The sequence below is a fragment of the Xiphophorus hellerii genome, chromosome 23 (assembly GCF_003331165.1).
Source record: "Xiphophorus hellerii strain 12219 chromosome 23, Xiphophorus_hellerii-4.1, whole genome shotgun sequence".
NCBI lineage: Eukaryota > Metazoa > Chordata > Actinopteri > Cyprinodontiformes > Poeciliidae > Xiphophorus > Xiphophorus hellerii.
In genome coordinates, this window is record NC_045694.1 from 27,458,612 (window position 1) to 27,483,173 (window position 24,562).

A 24,562-nucleotide genomic window follows, 5' to 3' on the forward strand; every position below is an offset into this window, starting at 1 on the left:
TCTGAAAAATTTAACTTTCACTTGCTGACAGGCGTGAAAAAAACCACATCATGTAAATTCATAGTGAAAATAACTTATCAATAATGTTAATATTGACTTGAATCGCTGGTAAACCCAGTAGAACGGTTCATAAAGTCATAATGTTACAACTTTATTCTTGTATTGTTTGGACTATTTTTGTACGACTTTATGGTTGTAACATTATCAGTTCATTCTCATAATTTTATGACTTTATTCTTATAATTGTATTTATTTTACTATTTTACTCTGTCGTAAGAAAAAGACATTTTATTATTTTATTTGACCTTTTTTGTATTATTATTATTATTATTATTTTTGGCTTTCCCAGAGTGAATGAATTTCTCTTTATTCAGTGCAGGAAATGTTGAGAAAAAAAATGAACTTCCCAACTCCAATCTTTCCACAGGAACTTGCTAACTTAACTGTCTGACCTTTTTCAGACAACAGGAAGTAAAACCTGGCTCTCCTCAAGGCAGCAGAAACTACCTCTGGTAATTGTGACATGACAGATTTCTGCTAGTAAACAAAGAACCCATTTTTTTTCTTTTGGTCTACCTCATGCAGCAGCAAAGAGAAGCTAAGAGGGAAGGAAAAAAAGCGAGAACTGCACCTTTCTTCTGCAGTATTGCGCTCCCGCTGCGCTTCCCGATGCGGTTCTCTACGTAGCAGGTGTAATTGGCCAGATCTGCCTCCTCCACGGCGTCAAACGTCAGCGACACCTGCACTTCCTTCTCGCCTAAATGTTCCCTCAAGATCCTGCGAAGGCAAAAACGGAGCACAGATTTAATTCCCCATCGGTCACCGGAAACCTCTCTGCTTGAAGTGACCGATAAGGCTGTCCAGTTCCGAGCCACCTGCTGGGAACAAGGACGCGTTTATGCGGGACAATAAGTTTATAAAAGCACCACATCGCACACCGAACATGTGTGCGATGACATTAGGACAAAGACATTAGGAGCGTCTTTGAGGTCCTGAATGCTGGAGAAAAGTGAAGGAAGAAATGTTCACCTACAAAGTTCTTAAGACTTTTCTGTTCCAAAAACATTATTCCGGAAGTCTCGCTCTTTCTCCAGCTACACTCTCTATCGCAAACTTTAGTCTGACGTTCGTGGTTTCCTTAGACAGCATCCGTTTCCTTCTTGTTCACCTTCCATCAAAGGTAAACTTGTGTAGTCTCTTTCCGATTGAACGTACAGTAGCAAGAGTCCGATGAAGCCCTGCGCTGATGTGTTAGTGTTTTTCAGTGTGTAAGCCTTCAGGGTGATCCTTGGCGTGCCGTCAGTCGTTTTCAATGTCCTCTGCTTCTGGGGGGATTTTTAAAGTAGTGCAACAATATAAAATGGAGGAAAACATGATGCATTGTTTTTCTAATTCTACTACAAAAAAGAGAAAAAAAATCTGAAAAGTTTAATTTATTTAAACTGTTGGAGAGAATTTTCAAAAACTCAAGGATAAGGCCACCCTGGTTTGATTTTCATCTTTTGTTCATGTAATGAAGATTGTGTTTTTTTTGCCGCCCAAACATTTTTTTTTCTTACCCACATGTTCACTTTCCTCATGTCGTGGTATGATAGTAAAGGGAAAAGAACTGGATGGAAGATAAATAATAACATGAAGATACCAATAATAAAATCAACAAAAGTCACATGTGGCCTAAAACTTTTGCACAATACCCTAAGTAAGTGTAAGCAAGGTGAGCATTGGGAAACAAAGAGTCATTAGAGCTTTAACACAGGATCAGGACAGTTCAAAATGCCAAGAAAGAAAAGATCTGCAATTTTAGTTTGTTTTTTTTGAGTGTTGGTTTGAATTTCTTCCATTTTAACCAAGTATTTTGGTAGCAAGCAGAATTTTGGAAATAAAACTCCCAGAGCAGAATCCCAACTTGTTTTTAAAAACAAGCAGCAACGCCACAGAAGATTTTTTCTCCCTCCTCAGTACAGTGTATGTATGCAGGTTAAAGTCGGCTTTAAAGGAATACGAACCAGCCAGCTTCTGACACACACACGCCTCAAACCGCCTCATCATAGCATCAAAACGTTTTGGCCAAAACCACGTTTTGTTTTGTTTTTTTCAAAAATTGCCACGTTTCCATTAAGGGACTGAATTTTCTAAATTCCACAATTGTTTGGTCAATGCAAACATGGCTAATGTAAATGTTGGAAAATGTCCAAATTGGAAACAATTTAACGCACATGCAGACAAACGAGTATTGGTATGCCTTTCTTTCAATTTACAAAAAGTCGATACGGTTGCCACCGGCGACCATAAGGTGGTGACATTAAGAGCTGCTAATGTCTTACAGCCAGCCACTGGAGAGTGAGATACTAACTCAAAGGAAAAGGAAAGTGTCTTCTTGAGACAAAGAAGACGCCTTAACGTTACATTAGTCACCACTCAGCAACTGACGAGGTTTGATCAGGGTTGCATTGTGGATTTAGATGTAGGGTTTACTCTTCTCTATATACTCCTCCCAACACTTTTAAACTTCAAAAGTTGAGCAGTGCCATTTTAAAAGCAGTGCAGAAGAAGAAGGTGATCTAGTGAGGGGCATATATAATTGGGGGATTGAGTCCATGTTGGTTTTTTGTGCCCGTTAAAAGCCAACGGACCAAGACTGAATGGTTGGATCAAACTATTATCTATGATTCAGAACGTTCCAACCCCAAACATTTCAAAAAATGTTTCAATAACAAATCTAAAGTAGGTTTAAAAACAACAAACTCCAGTACATTCTAAATAAGAGATACTAGCTGGTTGAAACTTCTTGGGAATTTAGAAAGAAAACTTCAGCTCGATGCCAATCACAGGTGCTGTCTCTCTTGAATGTTCTGTGGCCTAAAGCGACTTCTGATCAGCGGAAAATGAAGAGAGACAAAAAAAAGAGTTAGAAAGGACTAAAAAAACGTAGGTAGGGGGGAAAAAAATCAATCGATGCATTGAAATAAAGATATTATGAATTCATTGCACACGAAGGGACTCCGAACTATGAACGCTGAGTTGCAGAAATGGAAAGTAGCTGGACGGCCGAGCCGTGCCCTGTCGACAGCAGCTCAGAAACTGATGATACTGCTCATATTTACTATGTTTACTGTGCTTTTAGCATATTTCTGATCCCAAACATTTCAATTATTTACAAGACAAGTTGACTTTTCTCAAGGAAAGATGCATGCCTTCAGAAAAAGGTGGAGTGCAGAGAAAAACTCAAACCGCTTTCCGCCTTTCAGAGGAATGACTTAGTTATGCATCTCACAAACTGAGAAAAGGCAAACATAACCCAGCCTCTAACATGTGCAATAATGAAGACGAAATCAGTCTTCTACACTTCATGGTTGTAAGAATACAGCTAATCTTTGTACATTACACAATTGTTGTTCATCGAATCGTTTCTCAGGAGAAATTGTTTCAATGCACTCTACGGGTGCCACCCATTTGTTTCCATGGCTGTGCATGGACACTATCAACAAACTCCTGTCAGAATCATGGGGGATCTGAAAGCTGACAGATTAATATGCGTCACAGAGGGGCCCTGTCCGCCACGGCGCGATTGTTGGATCTGGAATGGCAGCGTGATCTGATCAGAGGCGGTCATAACGCTGAAATGAAAGACACAGAAGTCATCTGGCAAACAGTGTTTTATTACCACAGGGAAGGATTAGTTTCACGTTCACCTGCTACCCTCAATATTTACATCTCTGTTTTCACGGAGACAAATATTATCAAAGGGCATGAGCTTAGCAGTCACAGACACCATCCTGAAGGCGGGAGCGCTCTTACGTTCAGCCTAAACTGAACTGAGATGGTGAAGTTAAAACTCAAACTTTGTTTTTCTTGACCTCGCAATAAAAAATTAAAAGCTCTGGGTGTTCACTGAACATTTACTTCACAAGAAACCAAACAGTTTATTTTACCAAACCATCTTAAGAATGTTTCCTACATATTTAATGCTATCCAGTTTTGTATGATGTAGAGAATCAGAGGATAATGAGATTTTGTGTTTTTATGGCCCGACAGTCTGGTAGACTTGGTTTGACGCTGTTTGAATGCTTGCCGTTCACAATGCATTCAAACTGTGCCAGAGTTCACCTCAACTGAACCAACACCTGGCTTTGTAGGCGGACTAGAGTCGTTTCTTGGTCCGCTTCAGAGTTCGATTACGCATTCACACCTCCCCAAACAAACTGGACTATCTAGGCCAGGGGTCTCAAACTCGCGGCCCGCGGGCCAACTGCGGCCCTCGGGACGATAGTTTGTGGCCCCCGCCTTAATATGAAAGTTTAATGTTAGTGCGGCCCGCGAGTTTATATAATTGGCACTTTTCAGTGTTGTGTGCGGAGCTGAACGAACTTACCAATCACGGTGGAGTATATTGATCTTGGGGGCGGGAAATCGGCCGGGCCTATTTGCATTTTTTTTTTTAAAGGTTTTATTGGCTCTAGTGGCCTTTATTTGATAGTTAATTGACAGGAAAGTGGGTAATGAGAGAAGGGGGAAGACATGCGGCAAAGGTCGCCAGGCCGGGAATCGAACCTGCGACAGCCGCGACGAGGACTAAGGCCTCCTTGTGTGGGTTGTGCTTAACCCCTGCGCCACCACAGCACATCCCTATTTGCATTTTCTATTTGTCATTATTTGCATGCGGTACATGCGCAATTTCCGCGGCCGCTCCCGCTTCACAAGCTTCAGCATCCAGTCTAGACCCAGAAGTTGCTGATCAGTGTAACGTAATTAAGGTTAGGCGCTGTAACGCTTGGGTTGTGTTTAAGGGAGGAGTGGAGGCGGCAGATTCGTCAGGACGGTCAAAAACTCACAACCACACTGGTACTGGGAATTCCACAGTGTTGTCCTTTAATAAATACGCTCTTCACCAACCTTACAAAGCCCGGTTGAACGGCTGCTATATTATCAGACATGAAAATTGAGCAGCGTCCAAACAACCCGTAACATTACTAAAAAGTTAGGGAGCTAACATGTCCGTCTAGCACGTTTCTCCCACGCTCTCTACAGAGAAGCCATGGCGCATACTTCTGACATCATTAGCAATACTAGAGTATCTTAAAGAGACACTACACAATTACGGCTGTTACAGCGCCTGACTACGGCCAAATATGGTAATAGGCAATCAGAAAGGTTCGGCTGAGGAGACCGTGTGTGTGAATGCGGCCCAGCCTCACCCAGACTCTACCTCCAGCGGCCCCCGGGTAAATTGAGTTTGAGACCCCTGATCTAGGCAAACGGACTAGAGTTCGATTAAAGTGGACTAAACAGGTTGGTGTGAATGCAGCCTAAATTATCCACAGGTCCGTAACACAATGTGGTGTGCAATGTTCCACAGAGGCTGAGCCTTTGAGCAAATCAGTTACTTTTAGGTCAAATACTCGTATTATTGTCTATTTAAAGATGTTTCCACTGGTGTGTGTTCCCAATCTGCAAAGTCTCAATACTAACCAACATATCGGATGGAGAACCTCAGTCCATAAAACTTCAATATTCGTAGGTTTGAGATTCTCATTTTGCCTCCACCAAACATATTTATTGTAAATGTGATCAAACAGCTCAATATCAGTTTGGTCATGGGACTGTGATACTTGATGATGTCTTGTCCATATGAGTGGCTGAAATTTCCACTTAAAGCTGAAGGTGTCTATGGTGGAGGAGGAACTTCCTTCTTGGTTGGTGCCCTGAGTCCATGTTAATATAATTGCTTCACCATGGGGGTTATAACTGAACCAGTGTGGGTTGGAGAAAATCCACATTACACAGTTTTTAAAATAATATTTCCAAACTGTCAAGGGTTCTAAGTTAATAGGATATCCATGCCTCCTAATACTTTGTTTACCTCTGCACTTAGTGTTACAGTAAACAGTGATCCCCCTGCATACACACCAGAGGGCTGCCTGCTGATTTGGCAACTTTGGCTTCCACTGAATGCATCAATTGAATGTTTTCAGGCCTGGCTCTGCAGCACAGCGGTATTGACATGTGGAGACGCAGAATGAAGTTATGAAGTCAACTCAAGCTTGACGAGGTTGCTGCACCGTTTCCGGGTACGAGGTTTAAAGAGCCAGATGACAAGCCAGAGTGTAGTGATACTTCCTGAATGGGCAGAGCGCTGCTGTGGGAAGAGTCTATTATTAAAGGTGTGTTGGTGACCGTCGGTCAAACGGAGCGACGTTTGGTGGACACCCAAATGGACGCCCTATTTTTACAGTGAGGAAGTCCATGAAATGGCTGCTGTTACACTTTCATACTGAAAAAACTAATGTGACTCAGACATAAACAGGACAACGTAAAGGGGACTCTGTTGAAAATCGAGTCCAGTGGTTGAACTGTTTGCGTCGTTTCTGCTGCACTGCAGTTCCAAGCAGCGTGTACGTATCAGAGTTTACAAAGTTCGCCTGAAAGAAGCAAGTTTGTTACTTTTGAAAAAAGCCATTTTTTCCACCCATTATCCATAACTCTAGAACCACAGAGCTCAAATGGGACTAAGCTTTACATTCATCTTTAAATGTTTAATGGATTATAGCAAATCTTACCCAGACTTTGGGTTGGAGCCATGGTTTTCTCAACACTCCCTTTCCTCCTTTTTATTTTTTTACAGAAAGTTGAAAAGAAACAGCTTCAGACTTCGCACAAGAACGAGTTAGCCTGGCCAAGGTCAGGTGTTTCAGGGGACACAGACATCCTCTCTTTAGTTATACTCAATGTGTGTGTGCGTGTGTGTGCGTAAGAGAGAGACTGAGTGTATGACGCAAATATTCCAGCGGTTGCCATAGAGATCTGGCAGGTTGTTCTAATGATGTTTGATGCCCTGCAGACAACCAGTCTTTTCCCAGTAGAGTCCGATGTAATTGGTCCCAACAGTGAAGAAAATGAATTCAATTAAACTTTATTATTAGGATTCATAATTTTTCAGGCGAGTTGAGAAGAATCCTGTCGGAGAATGCTCGACGAGTCATAAATCACAAGAAAATTAGGTGCTGACAGTGTGAGCGGTGAAGGTTCAGCCGAGTCATCGGGAAATTCGTCATAAACACACACACACACCTGTGCGCTCTGAAGTTAAACGGCCTGGCTTTAATCCCCCGTCGTTGTCACGGTAATGTGATGAAATGTTCTGTGAACGCTGTTGTACTTACATGATTTCACTTTCTTTGATGTGTCCTGCCAGCTCTTCCACGTACTTCTCTCCTTTCTTCCAGTAGATGATGGGTCTCCTGTTTTCTCCGCTGTAGCCGAAAAAGGCCTTGCAGTCCAGACTCAGGGACATACCTGCAACGCACGACACAGACCTGTCAGCAACCACCATTAAAAAAACCAAAAAAAAACACACACACACACACTTTTTGCATCTGAAATTTCTGACTGAATCGTGACTAGAAGCCCGGCTGTAATTTGACAGAAACTTGACGATGGCAAGACTTTTCGCTGCAGGGAAAAGTAATAATTTACCCAGAAAACTCTCTAAATTCTTCACATAGAGTAGAGAAGATGGAGGACTATATGTCCCATCTCCAAGAGAAAACTAAACAAAAACATCTTTATTTAACTGATACCGTTACTTAGTTATAGGCTTTCAACCAGTCAGCCAGACATTTTTGACAAAACCTCCCATCTTCCTGCACCCTGACATGCTTTCAGCATCTGTGATGTGGAAAGAATAAAAACAAATCCCTGTGTAGGTTTTTGGATGCATCCAAAACACCTGGACTGCAAAAACACAAAATCCTACTAAATATTTTTGGTCTAATTTCTAGGGCAAATATCTTAGTTCACTTGATATAAGACAACACTAACTTAGAAGTGACTTTTCAGCAAGATAAATGAGCTTGTTTTAAGTCAAGAATTCTGTCATGTTCATTTAAAACATGGAAACATTTTCTTGTCATAAGTGAAATAATCTGCCAGGGGCCAGGGTTAGAGACCATACCCGTCTGCAAATAGCTAAAATTTGCAAATATTTGAGAACCTCTATAAAAACGCTTATGGCTTCCTGTTGTATATTTGGTTCAAACGCCAAATATACAATAGTATAAATTAATACACACAGTGGAAGGCATTTTGTTGCTACTGTCAAAGCTAACATCTACAAGCATCTTTATCTCAGCTCGTGAAGGTGGAGCCAATCAGTGCCATGGAAAATAAATGGTGCTTCTGGATTGGATGCGATGTCAACAGCCAATCCAGAACGAGGTTTCCTCGTTGTGGGAGCCTCATAATCTGCCGCATTTACTCAACAGAAATCAGAGATATTCAGCGCCTCGGCTCGCATAAGCCACCGGCAGCTAGAGGAACTCAACACTCACCGGCTCCGACGCCGAGCTTTAAGACAGCAATCAATAGTGTGTCACATAGCATTGTGCCGTGCTATTTTAGCTTCCCAAGCTGAATTTTCTTTCAAATATTTTAGATATGCTCTTTGGAAAATGACACAAACAGGCAAATGTTTGACAATTTGGAGTTAACATTCCACAGAAAAGTCTGTGAATACTGGACCGTGAATAGGTGGGGTCCACCGCAATGAAAAGTTTGGCTAATTGAGCAGACGCCAGCTGTGTTTCCTTGGACCAAATAATTTGACATTTCAAAAATAAATTTGCTTAATGGAAACACGCTAACTGAAAAAACTTGCTTTTTTGAAAAAGTTTTACAAAACTAATCTCGCAAAACTGCAATCCCATCCAATGACATGATGGGTCAGCATGTTTTTTGTGTTTTTGTTGTGTGAACAAGCTTAGTTACGTGTGATTTTTATTGCGTTTCTTCTGTAATGGAAACACCGCAATTGCAAAATTGCGTTTTTTTGGGGGTTTTTTACAGTAGCGGAATATTAATAAAGTTTTGCGCACAGTCGTAAAGGAAACGCAGCAACTGAAAACCACATCATTAATGGTGCCATATTTCCATTTCCTTTCTTCTAAAAAGTGTCTTGGACCTGCACATACAAGCAGCTGGGATGCTACCATTAAGCCATGCAATACCAATATCCCAAGAACTAAAAAAATAAAAATAAAAATTACAATTCAAAGGAAAATACAATTACATTAATAATAATGGAATGTCTGCTATTTCGCAATAGCCAGCCCCGCCCTTTCCTCACAACTCTCTTGGGCCGACTACTGACCAGTTCTCTGTCTAACAGGTCCGGAAAGTCTCTAGGACCTGGGTATTACCCTGATAGAGTTCCATAAAAGACAATCTATTTAAACTGGTAGCGAAAGCGATTCGTCTAGCTCTAACTACCTTCAATCCCGAAGCTACGACCCTTTGCAGTTAAGAAACAATCAGCTGAGTAGCCCTCGCAGCTGCATAATCCCAATAACCGCTCCTGTTAACGGTAGCTCGCTTTCTAATATATAACTCGCTCTTGGAACCGGCTAGATTAAATTTAGTGACTTAGATGTAAGTCCCAGGGTCATTATTTACTCTCACCAAAGGAAATTATGAAGCCTCCTATTTACTGGAATCATGTACATTAGTTTTACCTTAATTAGAAGAACTGAAAAATAGTCAAATGACTCAATTAATTCCAATGTCCACCAACCTCATTAGAGTTTTATAGTATGAATTTATTAAGCACGCTTAAGCAGGGATATGCGACATACAAATCAATAATCAATTGTGTATAATTTAAAAACAGTGTAATAAAATTCACATGTACAATCATACTACCCTGCCTCTTTTCCCTCACCTATGCCGCAAGTTCTAAGATGGATTTTTAGGGAGCAGATTCTACTCATACCCAGATGATGGTGGATCTTTTAGCAACAGGAACTTCTAGCATCCTTGGTCAGAGTCTTTATCCTTGTGTGGAAAATCCTCCTTAGAAAGGTAGCAAAGCAGAACGGGTCCAAAACCTTTTGCAAAACCCAGCTCCTTATCCCTCAGGGGTCTTTGTCCTTCCTCCAAGTCTTGTTGCAGAGTTTGAGATTGTTGGGTTGAGATGGGGCCGACGGTCGAATTAAGAACCAGAGCTGAGGCGGTGGGATCCAGTCCTTTCTTGGCGGCATTAAATTCGGGCTTCCCCGTGGTTCCGAAGTGCGGTCCGTTACTCAATCTGCTCCTTCGTGTTGTCTCTTCTTCAGCGCCGCCGGACTAGGAACCCCGTTTCCTCTTTTCAGCTCCAATTTATACCTTTCTTTTCCATAAGTGTGTGTGCGCGGTCACGTGACTTCCTGACCATCTGCTGTTTGTGCTGACACTTACGGAAAGTCCCTGCTCTGCCCAACTTGCGACATCGCTGGCCGCCAACAGGACTACTCCCATCCTGCTGACTCTAACATTATCACTTCCTCTTTCTTATAACTCACTATTTTCTCTGTTACAAATCCTTACACACATTCAACTTGTATTAATCATTTGAATTCATTTCAAATCATCATTGCCGTTATATTCATTAAGAATTAATCTCATTCCTTACGTATTATAATTACTAACACAATCATTACATTATTGTAATTGTTACATTTTGATATGCAGAAGTACATTTCAGAAAGTTATTTAGTGATTACTTATACCCATATAACCAATTGTATTCATATATTCAACTTAATTAATTTTTTATCAAACCACAAGATTGCTTATTTTCTCTCCGGCCTTCATGCACCTTTTCTGCATGCACCTGGAAAGATCTCACATCCCATGCCAGTTTTCTTGACTGGCATGGGAAACATATGGTCACATCCCATACTTGTTCTCCTAACACAAATGCACACACAATCACGTAAGACCTTGAAATTCCCCACCATGCTGTTATTACAGCTATCAGTTCTGATGATGAGGTATTAATGAGCATTCTAATGGACGCCACCTCGTTAGGCAGTCAATTAGCAGATAAGTATGATAGACCTCGGTATTATCATAATGACAGCTCTATCCGCACAGTCAAGAACCAAACCGCGGAGGCTGTCTGTTTGTAGCATTACATGCTACGAAAGAAGCACGTTAATGCAGAACTGCTTCAGACGTCCACCGACACTTCAGGCAGAAGAGACGAGCAGTTTTGTACCTTTGCTGTTTGAGCTTTCTAAAACATCCATAAATATGATTTAGAGCCTAAATTAAGAGAAAAAGTTCAATGAAAAGATTGAAAAGCAGACTTTACCTCCCATGAAGGTAATAATAAAACCTATTGTGCTTTCTTGAACAGGGTAGGGTGGGTACGGGCTACACAAAGCATGCTGATCACAGTTTTTTGCACAAAATCATTCAGATTTAAGTCTGCTCTGTTCTGCCTGTTTTGAACTCCGTTCAGAATGAGCCGTTTTACTGCCTCGTCTTATCTCTTTAGATCCAAATAATCTGCTGCTGGCCACGCCCTCCAGCTCAATGTTTACAATTTCATGTGAAAATGGCTGAAAACAAGTGTGCGATTACATAACTGCACATCTTTAAAAAGCAGAAGTGGAGCCTCCTGCACAACCAACAACAATGAAGCAAGTGGTTTCTGGGTGGTAAGTCAACAAGACAACACTTGTCTTTTCCAGCAGCCGTTACACAGCACATACAGCGGTAAAGTCAGATGACCAAACATGCTGAAGCTCTGTTTGGGTTGCTAAGGTTTGTCTGAGGGTGTTAGGTAATGGTGCAGTGTGACTCAATAACTGAGAACATTTTGAAACAGCTCATTTTCCAGTCACCAAAAAAGGTGAACTTATTGCCAAGAAATGGCTGGGCGGTCTCCTTTTTTAAAAGTTTTTAGAAGCAGATGAGACCCTGAGGGACGAATAAAAACAACAAAAAGTGAATTTTGGTCCAAGTTAAGAGCAAACATTCAATGAAAAGATAGAAAAGAGGACTTCACCTCCCATGGAAGCAACAAGCAAATGTGGTTAAAAAGTAAAAAGGTGACCCCCCCGCCCCCCGCCAACACCAACACAAAGGTGAGCACCAATGCCTAAATATTGCTGAGAAGTTGCTATAGGTTGACTTTTAACGTCTTTGTTTGGGCTAAACACAATCTGCACATACAGCCTTAAAAACGTCAAGTTTTCAAATGTCACGCCGAAACAGCCATTAAAAAGATCTCCGCAGACGCCAAGCGTGCACGGAGGGCTTGATATGGAAATGCCTGATGATTGCTTCAGGTGTGGTGACAATCCTTAACTTTGATTGATGGACCTGGGGGAGAGACGATGGGACACTTTGACGCACGTCAATCTGAAAATGCTAATTCCTAACTAAGAGAAGAAGTGGTCGTCAAATCTCTGCATGTGTACGTGTGTGTGTGTGTGTGTGTGGGTTGGTGTGGTCTCTCTCGCTGGTGACAAATATTTCCTCTCTGACCGAGGCGTGCGGCTTCCTGTTCCACGCACACATAATTCAGAACGGGCCATAAAAAACAGCATTGGGGGGGGAAATTGGTTTGGCTTGATTGCACGAGTGTGTTTTTGTGCGTAAGGACGTGTGTGAATGTGAGCGCTGCAGTAATTGATTAGCACCCTGAGGGTGTGTTTGTGTTCTCAGCATGTTATGGTGATTAAAATCATCAACTTTGTTTGCCTTCGTGCGGAATGAGGGTGTGTGCTGGTCGGTGCACACACACTGAGACGGCGTGTGTGTGTGTGTCCGTCCTGCAAATAGGCCGCGTCAGGCTTCAGATTGTGTGTGTGTGTGTTTCATAAAGTCTCGTTTTTTTCCCCCCCTGTGTGTGGCAGCAGCAGCAGCAGGGGGTTCATACGCTGTTGAAAAAAAAAATGATTGCGTTGTTGTCACTACTTGAAAGTAAAGACCTTACCCCAGTGGCTGATGGGAATTTTCTCAATTAGGTTCATCGCCGTTTCACACTGCAGCTAAGTGTGATTACACCGAGACGGTGTGAATCACAAAGAAAGAAGTCTTACTCAGTCTTGAGAGAGTTTGCAAACAACAACAAAAAAAAAATCAGGTGACTGTTGTGTCGAATCCAATAGATTTTTTCCGTCTTCACTCCGACAGGCTTGTCTGTACTTGTTAGTGTAGCTTCTCGATACACCGGATGCGTAGATGCAGCAGAATACATGCATTAGTCCAGACTCTGGTTTGCCCCTGGCTCACTTTTAAGCGTTGCTACTGAAGCACGAGGAACTATGGGTTATCAGACACTGACATCTCTGTCTGTTTGTAAAAAGAAAGAAAACCTAACAAAAAAACCCCCAACTAAGTTTGCAGTATTTCAAATACAAAATAATTATGTAACCTGTCAGTATATTGGGCAGGGGGTATGACAATGCCAAGGGCCCCTGACCAGCAGGGGGCCCTGCACAATTTTCTTTCATTTTTTACTTTTTTTGTTCATAGAAATAAAATAAAAAAGGGGCCCTGTCAATTACAAACTTAATTATATTGTGTTTTCTAACACTGTTTTTAGCAGTAAAAATCAAATGCTGCCACTCCCAGACCAAAAAGCTCACATTTGCCCTGACCCCCCCTGGATCTGCATGAAATGGTTTGTTCCTGCTTGGAGCTTGACGGTGACGGTGTTCAGCAGCAGAACAGAAGAACAGGCATTGTTTACACCAAAGCTAAGAGAGGCTATCTGTCAGGCAGCTGAAATTTGTTTTATATAGTTCTTAGAACAGTACAATTCATCCAAACATTGCGGCAATAATAATATGGCTAAAAGACTAAAGATTCAAGGTAGTCCCAAATGTCCAGACCTCAACTTGGCTGAAACGATGTGGTGAGGTGTTAGGGAATGCTGTGCAGAAACAAACGCACCAAAAGACCAACGAGCTAAAGCAACGCTGAAGGGAAGTTGGCCAACATTCCTCCACAGCCATGTGAGAGACTGATAACACTGGCTTATAAAAAACTATATTTTGGAAGTTGTCTATGTTTTTTTCAACTGAATTATTTTGCTCCGCTGAATCCAAAAACAACATCCATTTTTTTCCATCAGGTCAGGTTTTTATTCTAATTTGATTTACAGAAATTCGATCTTCTGACTAAATTGATGACATTTTTGTGACATTAGTTCATTTCCGTAAATATTTCTCATCCAAAAAGGTTTTAGGAGAAAAAAAAAGCTTTCAAACAAATTGCATTAATTAAATGTTACAAACTTGGGTTTCTGTAAATTGAATAATAAACACTGATAAGAGTAAGTCCATGTGAATTGAACATTACGTCTCCGTCTCCTCTCTGGAGTCTCTCCTCCTGCTCGTCACTCATTGATCCAGATGGTCAGGAAACCGATCCAGATGTGAGAACAAGTTGTGAATTTTGATGCTCATGTTGCTCCATAGTTCAGAAAGTCGACCTGATGGAGCAAAACCAATGTGGTTTTTGGATTCAGCTCATCAACATGACCCTAAAACAGTTGGAAAACCCTTGACCAGTGTAATTGAATACATGAAAGTTTACTTACAAGCTGTTGCGAGTGTATGTCATAAGCTTTCGTTTGGAGCTCGGTTCAGCATAGTTTCGGTTCAGCATCTATCGCTACATTTCACTTGATAATATCTACATAAAGTTTTAATAAACACATTCAGAACCACAGTATTTCATGCAGACACTTCCAAGATGTTTTGTTTGTGCCGGCGTATGCTTTCAGGGTAATTCCTCAACTTATCTTCTGCAGAGTTTCTGTTAAGAACCCACAAATGTTGCGATCTGTCAGCAAGGGATAAAATTAAAACCAGCCACCTATCAACAGCAGAGTTAATTTATATTCATGCGATTTGAATCTTGCCCGGATAATATCCAAAGAGCATGAAAACATAAAAATAATCCTGAAGGAGCGGCTTCGTGATATTTCAAGTAAAATGAAAAGTGAGAGAAGCGATATGGGATGGTTGTAAATTCATAAAAACGTGGAGCCGGTCGTCTTGGCTTGTCCCTTTGTAATTCTTGCAGCTATTGGCATCATTAGTCTGTTTCACTTGTCAGTCTTCAGGGTTGTCCTGTTCTCTGCCTGTGTTTCACCGGAGTAGATTCTCTCTCATCTCTCCGTGTATTCCCGCCAGTTTTCCTTGTTGTGTCAGGACGTATTCTCTTTCCAATTACTTGCTGTCCACACCTCCGTTGTCCACACCTCCTTCTCTTTTGCACCTCGTTTTCCTTTGTCCCTCACTGATTTGCCAGGTTTTACCTGCAGACACGACCGTCTCTGAGAAATCTGTGATGCACCTGGGTTCCTCGCCTACAATGCGGTGCTGCGAAAAGGTATTTACCGCTCTATGGATTTCTTCATCTTTTTTGTTGCTGTTTTGTGTCACCCTTATGTTTCATATCAACCGGTTTAAATGATACCATTCATCCATCGTCTTCACCTGGTTATCGTAGCAGGGTCACTGGTGCCCACCCCAAGCCGTCATTGGCCAATAGGTTGGGTATGCGCTGAACAAGCTGTCAACACACACACACGCACACACACGCCTACGCATACCTAAGGGGTAATTTAGAATCCAGTAACCTGAAGGACAGTCTGAGTACCTGGAGAGAACCCACACACACTAAAGTATATATGGACTTGTTTACATTAATCTCACTTAATTTCTTGTGTTTAGTAATGACAACTTACTTTTTTTGTGTTGAATTAACTTAAAGATTACACATTTTTAACTTAAAGGAACTTTTTACTTTGACTTTACTTGAAACAATTAAGTTCAATGCCACGTTCGTATCCTAAGTCTGACGTCATGACGCCAGCTCCACCAGGGACACATCCTGTACAGACCAGGTGCTGTGGTGGTGCAGGGGTGGAGCACAACACACATGAGGAGACCTTAATCCTCAATGCGGCTGTCGCAGGTTCAATTCCCGGCCTAATAACATTTGCCACATGTCTTCCCTCTCTGTCATTACTCACTTTCCTGTCTAACTACTCTGAAATAAACGCCTGAGCCAACAAAAACCTTTAAAAAGGATCTTTTACTAGTTTACTTCTTTATTTAAAGCCAACTAAACGATTTGAGTAAGACTGACTTAAATTTGTCAAGTTAAACCAACTTTATAAATTAAGTTGGATAAACTTAATTGAGTTACTTGTTACCAAGTGAAGTAATTCAATTAAGTTGATTCAACTAACTCCATGCAGAAAGCCCACAGACCAGAATTCAAACCCAGGAACTTCTCATCTCAAGGCATCAATGTGACCAATTACCCCACCGTGAACCCCTAACTGCTTTAAATATCAGACAAATTTAAACGAACTGGATAAGTATTCAGTAATTAAGGGAAAAACCAACCTCGCCTTGTTGTCCACGAACCCTAATAACTAGTTCTACCACCTTTAGCAGCAGCAACTGCAATCAACCATCCATGTCAATGATTGGCAGATGATCCTACTGACTGCAGGGTCGTCTCTTTGCAGCATCTTAACTGGTGAAGCCTGAACACAAACGTTCGTTGTTGCAAGTGAAGCCTACAGAGCTTCAGATGTTGGTTTGTGATCTTTCAGGGCCTCCTGGATGGGTCATTGTGGAGTCACTTTGAAGGGCCAGACACCACCGGGAAGGTCCACCACTGTTCCATGGTTTCCCCATTTTAGATTCTGAAGACCCAAACATTTTCAACCCTTTCCACCCTGATGGGGGTTAATGGCTTTGTTTCTCATCAGTTCTTGAGTTCTTTCCCCCATGTCAGGCCTGGTGTGAATAATAAAACTGAATCTGGCTTTAAAAAGTGTTCAACTGCAGTTATTTCATGATTTAATAAGAGGTATTTTAGTAGGACCAGGTAGATTTAGATAGTTTGTTTCCTGCTTTAATAACAGAGCTGATTGTTTGAAAACTGTTTTTTCTATTTACTCAGTTTATTTTTAGAGTATCTGATGTTTTTTGTATGATCTGTAAAATCTACGTTTAACAAAAATGCCAATTTTAACAGCCCAAAAGTTCTGTCAGTAACATGTATGAAATGTAAAAAATACTGTTGAATGAAAGCAACGGAACAAGTTAACATTTAAATTCACTCTAAACAGAAACACTTTACTGTTAAGAATCTGTAGATGGAAACCATAAAGAATAGTCGGGCGTTTCTTATCTGTCAGTTGTAATTCATCTCCTCCATTAAGCCTTGGCCCACTTAAGACCAAGACTGATGTTAAATAAAAATCACTCAATTGAATGGTTTCGTTTCGCTGGGAAATAAAAAGGTGTCAGGGGAGGCGATGTGTTTCAGTAAAGATTGGCTAATTTTCAATTAGCTCACTGAATAACAATAAAAAGGAAAGCGCTCTGAAGGCGATTTAACCGTCGCCGTCGTCCTGCTCGCCTCAGCAGATGAAGCGGCGCTGGAGTGGTTGCTTTAAAGATGGATAAAGTTTTAAAAAACGAGGCGAAACCGCTCACTGAGAAACGAGCGGTCAGGTGGATAAATAAAGACGATAAATGTCAGCGTGCTGAAGCAGCGGCTAGCGCCGTGCGGGGGGGTCAGAGCAACACGATACAGTGTATTATTGTGACGTGAAAGAGCAATGACACATGGGTTTCAATCAGTTTTGTGAGCAAAAAATTGGAAAACGAGCAATCTTTAATTCTTTAACGTCTCTTCCTCTGATGCCACACAATATTACGACGGCGTATTGTGTCGTAATATTGTCAAAATTTAAAAAAGGAGTAAATTTTCACTAAAAAACTAAGAAATATGGAGATTAATTTAGGAAAATTTCTAGAAAAAACAAGAAAATTTCTAAACTTCAAAAATAAAAAAAAGCCAGTGTTTACTAAAAATGACTAGCCTACAAACCTTACAAACCCATAATGTCCTTAGTTATCTCTACTTAGTAAAAGCATCTATGTTTTAGTAGAAAAGTACAATCAACCCATTTTCTTTTCGCAATGACATTTTTTTCACCAAACCTAAAAGAATAAGGGATAATGACTAACATTTTTAATAATATCTGGATTAAGAGAGTATATGGGCTGTTGGAAAAATTTTTTGATTAGTTTGATTGGATCTGTGTAGTAACCAAATGTCTGTTACATATCGGATTACAATTTAATTATTAATTATTCCTGCATTTTTGTCAAAAATCTAAGGGTCCTTTTACATAAAGCAAGTATTTCCAAAAGAAACACAAGAAATGTGAATGTATTAACGGGACATAATTTGTCGTAGAATGAGACAAATGAGTCTCTCAGTCAGCACAGACCAGCTGGGGCCGCCACGTCCGACGGTGTGGTGTGCGTCGCTCTGGACCGACACGGAGAAACAGCTGCAGCTCTGTAGAGAGGTTCCGCTTCAGACACTGATCTACAAACCACTGCTGACTCTGCAGAGTCAGAAGTTGAATTGGCCTCATGCTAGAGAAAAGGTCCAACGATGATGAACCTCAGTCTGAAGGACATGAGAGGTTACTCTCCAGAGATTCTGCCGCCACTCACAGAACCATCATTTCTTCTTTGACTAGAATCTCTGAGGTTGTGATTGCCATGCTAACCACTTTATCACCCTGAATCCACCAGGCTCGTGTTCAAGAGCTGCTCCGCTCAAAACAGCTTCATTCTGATTCGTTTTTTATCCCCTTCAGTTTTAGAAACCGTGCAGCTGGAAGGAGTTTTGCTCTTACTTTTCTACTTTCAGAAAGTTATATGTAACCGTGACAACAAGGTATTATTTTTACAACTGAGTATAACTCCTCTTCTGAGGTCCACCAGATGTTTGCAAATTGCTGCTGCGTAGTCTGAAGGAGCTGAGTGGGGACGTTATGAGGGAGCGCTGCTCTGTGAGGCAGAATCTCAAAATCTTGGAAACTGCAGCTCAGAGGTGAAGCTGCGCCTCGAAGGCGGGGCTAGGTCCACCCAGGCGTTTTGCACAGCTGAATAGTTGCCACGGGAGACTAAAGGATTTCTCAAACATGCATAAAAGAATCAAAGCAACACTCCAGTTCTGATGTTTTTGATCTGGGGATAACATTACAACATGATGCAAGGCTAAAAAAGAATAAGTACATTTTGCATAATTCTGCTCCTTTAAGCTTTTGGGTTGTTTTTAGAAGCCGTAGAAACCCAAATGGAAGAACAAAAATGTGCAAAGTGTAAATTAATAGGTTCCATTTAAGGAGGTCACCAGCTCTCTTGATACAAGTAGTTTGTATCACCATGGATATGTGACTGAAGAAGTCCATTCATATTCAATCTGCAGCTGAACAAACAGGAATAAATCTGGATTCTATTGGCTAGAGAAGGACAAACATGTTAGTGTATAAAGACATAGATAGCTACAGTGAAAACCCAGAAGCCAGGTGTTGGCACAATGGCTGAAGCAGCTGAGAACTTTGTTTGAGGGACAGTGGGGTGTACGTGGGTGCTGCCGTCTGGAGCGAATTCACAAATTAAAGATGACAGGTTTTCAAATCCGTGCTCCGTGGCTGCAGCGTTCTACTGAAGACCATCTCAAGATGCCACACGGAACCTTCTGGCTTTCCATAATTATAGCCACACTCGAGCAAGACATGCATAAGCACATTGTCTAATTCTGGCAGCGGCAGCATCATTCAGTGATGCTGACTTAACAAATGCACTGATCCTTTCCACTTACATCTTGCCTCTGTGCAGCAGAGCTAAAAACATTCTGCAAGATCTGCACATGGCTGGAAACACACCAGAACTTCTCTGTGCCCACAGCATGCATGGGTTTTAATATATGGGGTGTTTTTGTTAGACTTTGGTTCTTTCAGCTGATTAATTTGGGAGGATGGGGTTGCAGGAAATAGCAACTGTTTAAAAAATATATTTTATTTGGATATATCATGCCAATAATTGTACTTGGAACTAGATTTGGCAGCCGTCTCTGAGGCGCAAAGCCAAATCCAGAATATAAAGTTAATGACCAATAAGAACATTTTTAAATTAAGAACATTTTTAAACACATTTCTAATAAGTAAATCACACTTTAAATAAATCGATGTGTCAAATAGAGCACTTTAAGATGCAGTAAGTACCTTTAATTTAAAAAAATATGTACTGCTCCAGGTCAAAAACAACCAATCAGAGCCAGGAGGAGGGTCTTAGGAATGTCAGTCAATCTGTGAATGCGCTGCTAAATGTGCTAATGGCAAAGAAACAACTCACAGTCAGCAAAACTGTTTTTCTGCCGTGACTGGTTACCACGCTATCTAATGCTAGCTTTCACGACAGGCTCTGTTGATGGGAAACAGCTTTATAGTAGAGAGAAAGTGAGAGATAAAGGTTGGGGGAGAGCGGCGCACACATGGTCTTAGTGTTCCTAAGCACTAAGACCCGCCTTAGGAACATGTCCTGGATAACTACCAGTTGCTAGCAAGCAATCGAAGGCGGGAAGTCTTTAAGATGGAAGAGATGATTTGAACTTCCTCCTTGTCTCTGCTTCAACCTCCTTTTCAACTCCTGTGGAATTTGGGGTCATAGTTCAGGTATTATTTGAGCTTTTGAGATGCTAATCAGTAAAAACAACACCTTGTTTTCCCTGCTGTACATCACATGAACTGTCCAAAAGTTATAAATCAAGAGCAAAAGTCCTTCCAGCTGCACAGCTTCTAAAACCAGACAGAAAAACTGTCCAAGAAAGCAAAGAATCGATCAGAAAAATGATGAACAAAAGTCTACAAAAAAAAGAACAAATCAAAGCTAACGTAGCTGCGCTGCTCCAACATGCTGCCGCCATTCTATAATATTTCGCTTTGATTTGAGTGGCTGTATAAAAGCAAAAAAGCATGTGTTCTGCTTCGTAAACACAGTGTTTCTGTTGAGACTAATCTAATTCTCACACTTTACACGCAGAGAACGAGCAAACTGAAAAAAACGAAACACACAGGCCGTCCATCTGCTCGTCAATCCACTTCCTGTTCGTCTTTTAGCTGCTCCGCGCTCGTACGTTAACGTTTTCATCAGAACGGATCCACCGTAGTCCATCTGTTCCCTTACAAACACACACACACCCACACACTCACCGTCAAACCTTTAGGTGATTCTGAGGGTGTGTGTGTGTACATGGACCAGGTATGGCGGTGTAGGGGGGAGGACAGAGAGGGGTTGTCTTGGTAACAGCTGAGTTTTGGGTCCTGGGCTCTGAGGGTACACAGCTGCAAATGGCTACACAGATGGTGCCTCACACACACGCACATGCACGCCCATACGTAGAGACACACACTAATGCCATGTAGATTTCCAGGACATTCGTAGGCAGACATTCGTAGTGAGTGGGCTGCTCAGCTGTAACCTGGGAGGCTGCAGTCTGTAACGGCATCCTGACTCCAATAAACGGTCACACTTCTTGTTTTCTCCTCATTCTATTTTTAGGAAAGATGAGTACGTGTCTCCTCTGCTCTTCCGAACCCCCCATTTTCATCGCTTGCTTGTTGTAAATAACCGCTGAGGTTAATGATGTTGAGAGTGGAGGCTAATTATGTGCTTTCTCTTCTCTTCCTTGAGTGCTACTTTCTTTCTTTATTCGCCAAGTTCAGACAGAAACTCTTCGTTGGCGGCACGCTGCCAAAGTTTCATCCACAAGGTGTTTTGATTAACTAAAGGTTTTAGAGCGCCTGGCGAAACAACTTTCACCTCTAAATCATTTAGGTTTTGTCACATTGCATCTGCAAATTTAAATGAATTTATTGGGTTTTCAAATGATACGTATTGTCAAAACGGCTGATGATCTGTGCCTCACCTCTGACTGTGCTGCGCCACTAAATCTCAACGAAGCTTTCCACACCAAAACTAAGAATATTTTACATCCAGTGAGAGCTACGTCCTTGTAGCACGAGGCTACCTCCATTCAGAGCCGGTTACTGATCTGATTAGTAACAGGCGGACAACTGAGCAACCGGCTCTGGCAAATGAGGAAGAGACAAGTCACTTTGTTAGCTTTAAAGAGGCTGGACATCCAGTGGATTGCCTGCTTCCCCTGCTGGTCATTAGCATTGATAGGCTAACGTTAGCATAGCGTAGGCTGGAAAGTGTCATATATTTGATGCATTGAAGTGTTTTCTTTTGACACAGTTTACTTTAATCCAAAGTGAAACCATGCATAAACATACTGTAATACCATCTGATTAAAGGAGAGCTGAATACAAACACAACACAGTCTTCAAATTTTGAGAACTGTTTTTCTAATTATGCATTGACTGGAGTTGACTTGTTTCAATTAGTGATAATGAATTATACTGAGACTTGAGGTTAGAAAGTGATGATGAAATGTGAAAGCGTTCACAGGAGATGAAGGCTTTTGCCAGTCAAAACGACTTCTTTGAAGATCCAATCCCAAATGAGACCTGAGTGTCGGTTCTTCAGCAGATTCTTTTATTCACCAGATCACAACTGAACGTGTTTGCGACGATGCGAGAACTTCGACGAGCACTGTTCGGATTCAATATAATTTGACATTACAATCATACTGGAGGGACGGAATATTACGAGCTAAAAATGAGCCACAGGATCACTCTTGGAAATGCGGTGAAATTTCCTGTCTAACAGGAAATGAAGCTGCCACAAAGCTGGAAAGAGTCATATTTTATTAGCCTGAATAAACTAAATATTTTTCTCTATCTCACTTCATCAGTCTCCCTCCCCCTCGCCCTTCTCTTCTTCTTCTTGTTTCTCTTTAGAGAATCGGAGGTGATTCCCACAGATAGAACTCTCCGGAGGAAAGTAATAAAGGGAAATCCATCCTCCATCTTCATCCGTATTTGTCCACTTTCTGACAGCTCTAATTAACTAAGTCCTTTATGCATGTGCAAGTGACATTTGATTGGCTGGGGGCCTGGCCTTGTTAGGAACTGTTTTAAATTAACGGATGAAATTAGATAGGAGATTACAGCAGATATGTTTGACAAGGTTAATTAAATGACCAGTCATGAGGGGGGGGGAGCAGATCCTAATAAGATACACCTTCCATTAATAAGGTTGCTCTCTGCAGTCCCAGTTTTCCAAGGAAGCGTTTGGAGAATTATGCCATTGGTACTTTAATTTTAACTTGCTAATTTGATTACTCTGAACATGTGAGAGCATCTCTGGGAGTTCATTAGTTTTAGTATTACCAATTTAACGATGTTTGCAGATGGATCACATCTGCTATGAAACAGGGCGTATCTATGGCAACGGAGGTAATGCGGGGATCGAGGGGGGGGCGTTTCACTAGAGCATGACTTCAGGATTTTGTCCTTTTTGGAGCCTGATATGCCTGAGTGGCATTAAACAAAACAGAATGTAAATTATAGTTTGAAGGTTCTTTTGTTATTCGACAATTTTTGTCTCCAGAAGTGTGTCTGATAATAAAATAACCTTCAGACTACAATAGCTGTGTTTCCACTGACCATATAATTGCACAAATTGGAATCATGAAAATAAATTTGCTTAATCAAAACACGGCAATTCTGAAAAAAGCTCACGTTTTTTGATAAAAAGTTTTTGCACTAATATTAGGTCGTTTTTTTGACTGTATTGAAATTAGTGTGTTTTGCAAAACTGCAATGGAAACACTTTTTTTCCCATTTCACATCTAGATCCCCAAAATGTGTTCAGTTGCTGCTTTGTGACCGACTGCTTCACTATACACGCAACCAAATCTGTGCATTGAAGAAGCGACTAGGTAGAGCAGACCACTCATTTGCTGACAGAGCAATGTATTAATGTCACCACCAGGTGGCAGTAATGCAGAGAGTCGGGTGCAAAGGAAAACATCTCAGATAACGGAGTTCCTTTATAAAGAAAAGCTTAAGGATTGAAGAGGTATGTGAACTTTCTTTGTAACAATGAATAAAACCAAGTTTCAGCACAAAACAACGTCACGTAACATTAGCATAAGACAGGTGCACAGCAACCAATTGGCTGTTATTTAAGAGCAAAATGTTCAGCATTGGTACTTAAAGTTCCAATGTACCTGTAGGTCTTTAAGAGAATCCAACCGACAAAGACAAGCTGATGTTTTTGTCAGCAACATAAGTCATTTTTACTAAGAATGAAACAAAATAAGTTCAGTTCACTTTACTCCCAGCTCCTTTATCTGAAAAACCATGACAAACAAGTAAAGAGAGAAATTCAGCCGTAAAGAGACAGAGATGCTAGAGCAGATTCGATGGCAGAGGTGAGTGTGCTGAATAATAGTGAAGTTCCAGCATTAAAAATGAGGGAGCATAAAAAGGCTGACGCGCTGTGCTTATTGCCTAAAATAGAGCTTTCAGGTTTCTTTCTGTTGGTTTGTGATTAGAAACAAACATTTGCCCATTTCACATAGCGGTCAGATCCATTACGAGTACAAATGGCTTCTATTTACCATTCTCTGCAACAGCCACTATTATTTATCTATATTTATTTATTTTCTTTTACCTTATGAGACAGGTTTTAATTTTTTTTTAAATATCTGGCTATAGAATATCTGTACACACTTTAATATGGTCCAATACTTTTTCTTTTCTTTGAACATTTCATTCAAACTGTTTTATTTTTATTTTTTTTTTACCCATTTTCAGTCCAGTTCTAACATTATTTTGTACACAACAGAAGGATCAAGGACTGCTGGTCAAAGTTCAATATTGCATTTTTTAGAGCTGGAATCAGTATTTTCTCATCGGAGGAACAGCTATACTTACCATGCACAACTCTGGTAAGAATACAGGACGCTACGATTAAACCACACGGCT

At 41.0% G+C, this 24,562-nt stretch overlaps 1 protein-coding gene across 4 annotated transcripts in view; it reads right to left on the reverse strand.

Annotated features, from left to right (window-relative positions):
- Window positions 1-24,562, reverse strand: part of il1rapl2 (interleukin 1 receptor accessory protein-like 2) — a 389,317-nt gene that overhangs the window by 29,372 nt on the left and 335,383 nt on the right. For all 4 annotated transcript variants that reach the window (XM_032554863.1, XM_032554861.1, XM_032554864.1 and 1 more), the window contains exons 8-9: window positions 7,161-7,293; window positions 632-777 (exon numbers count right to left, since the gene is read on the reverse strand). In XM_032554863.1, coding sequence (XP_032410754.1) covers window positions 632-777; window positions 7,161-7,293 — 279 coding nt within the window. The remainder of the gene's footprint in view (window positions 1-631; window positions 778-7,160; window positions 7,294-24,562) is intronic.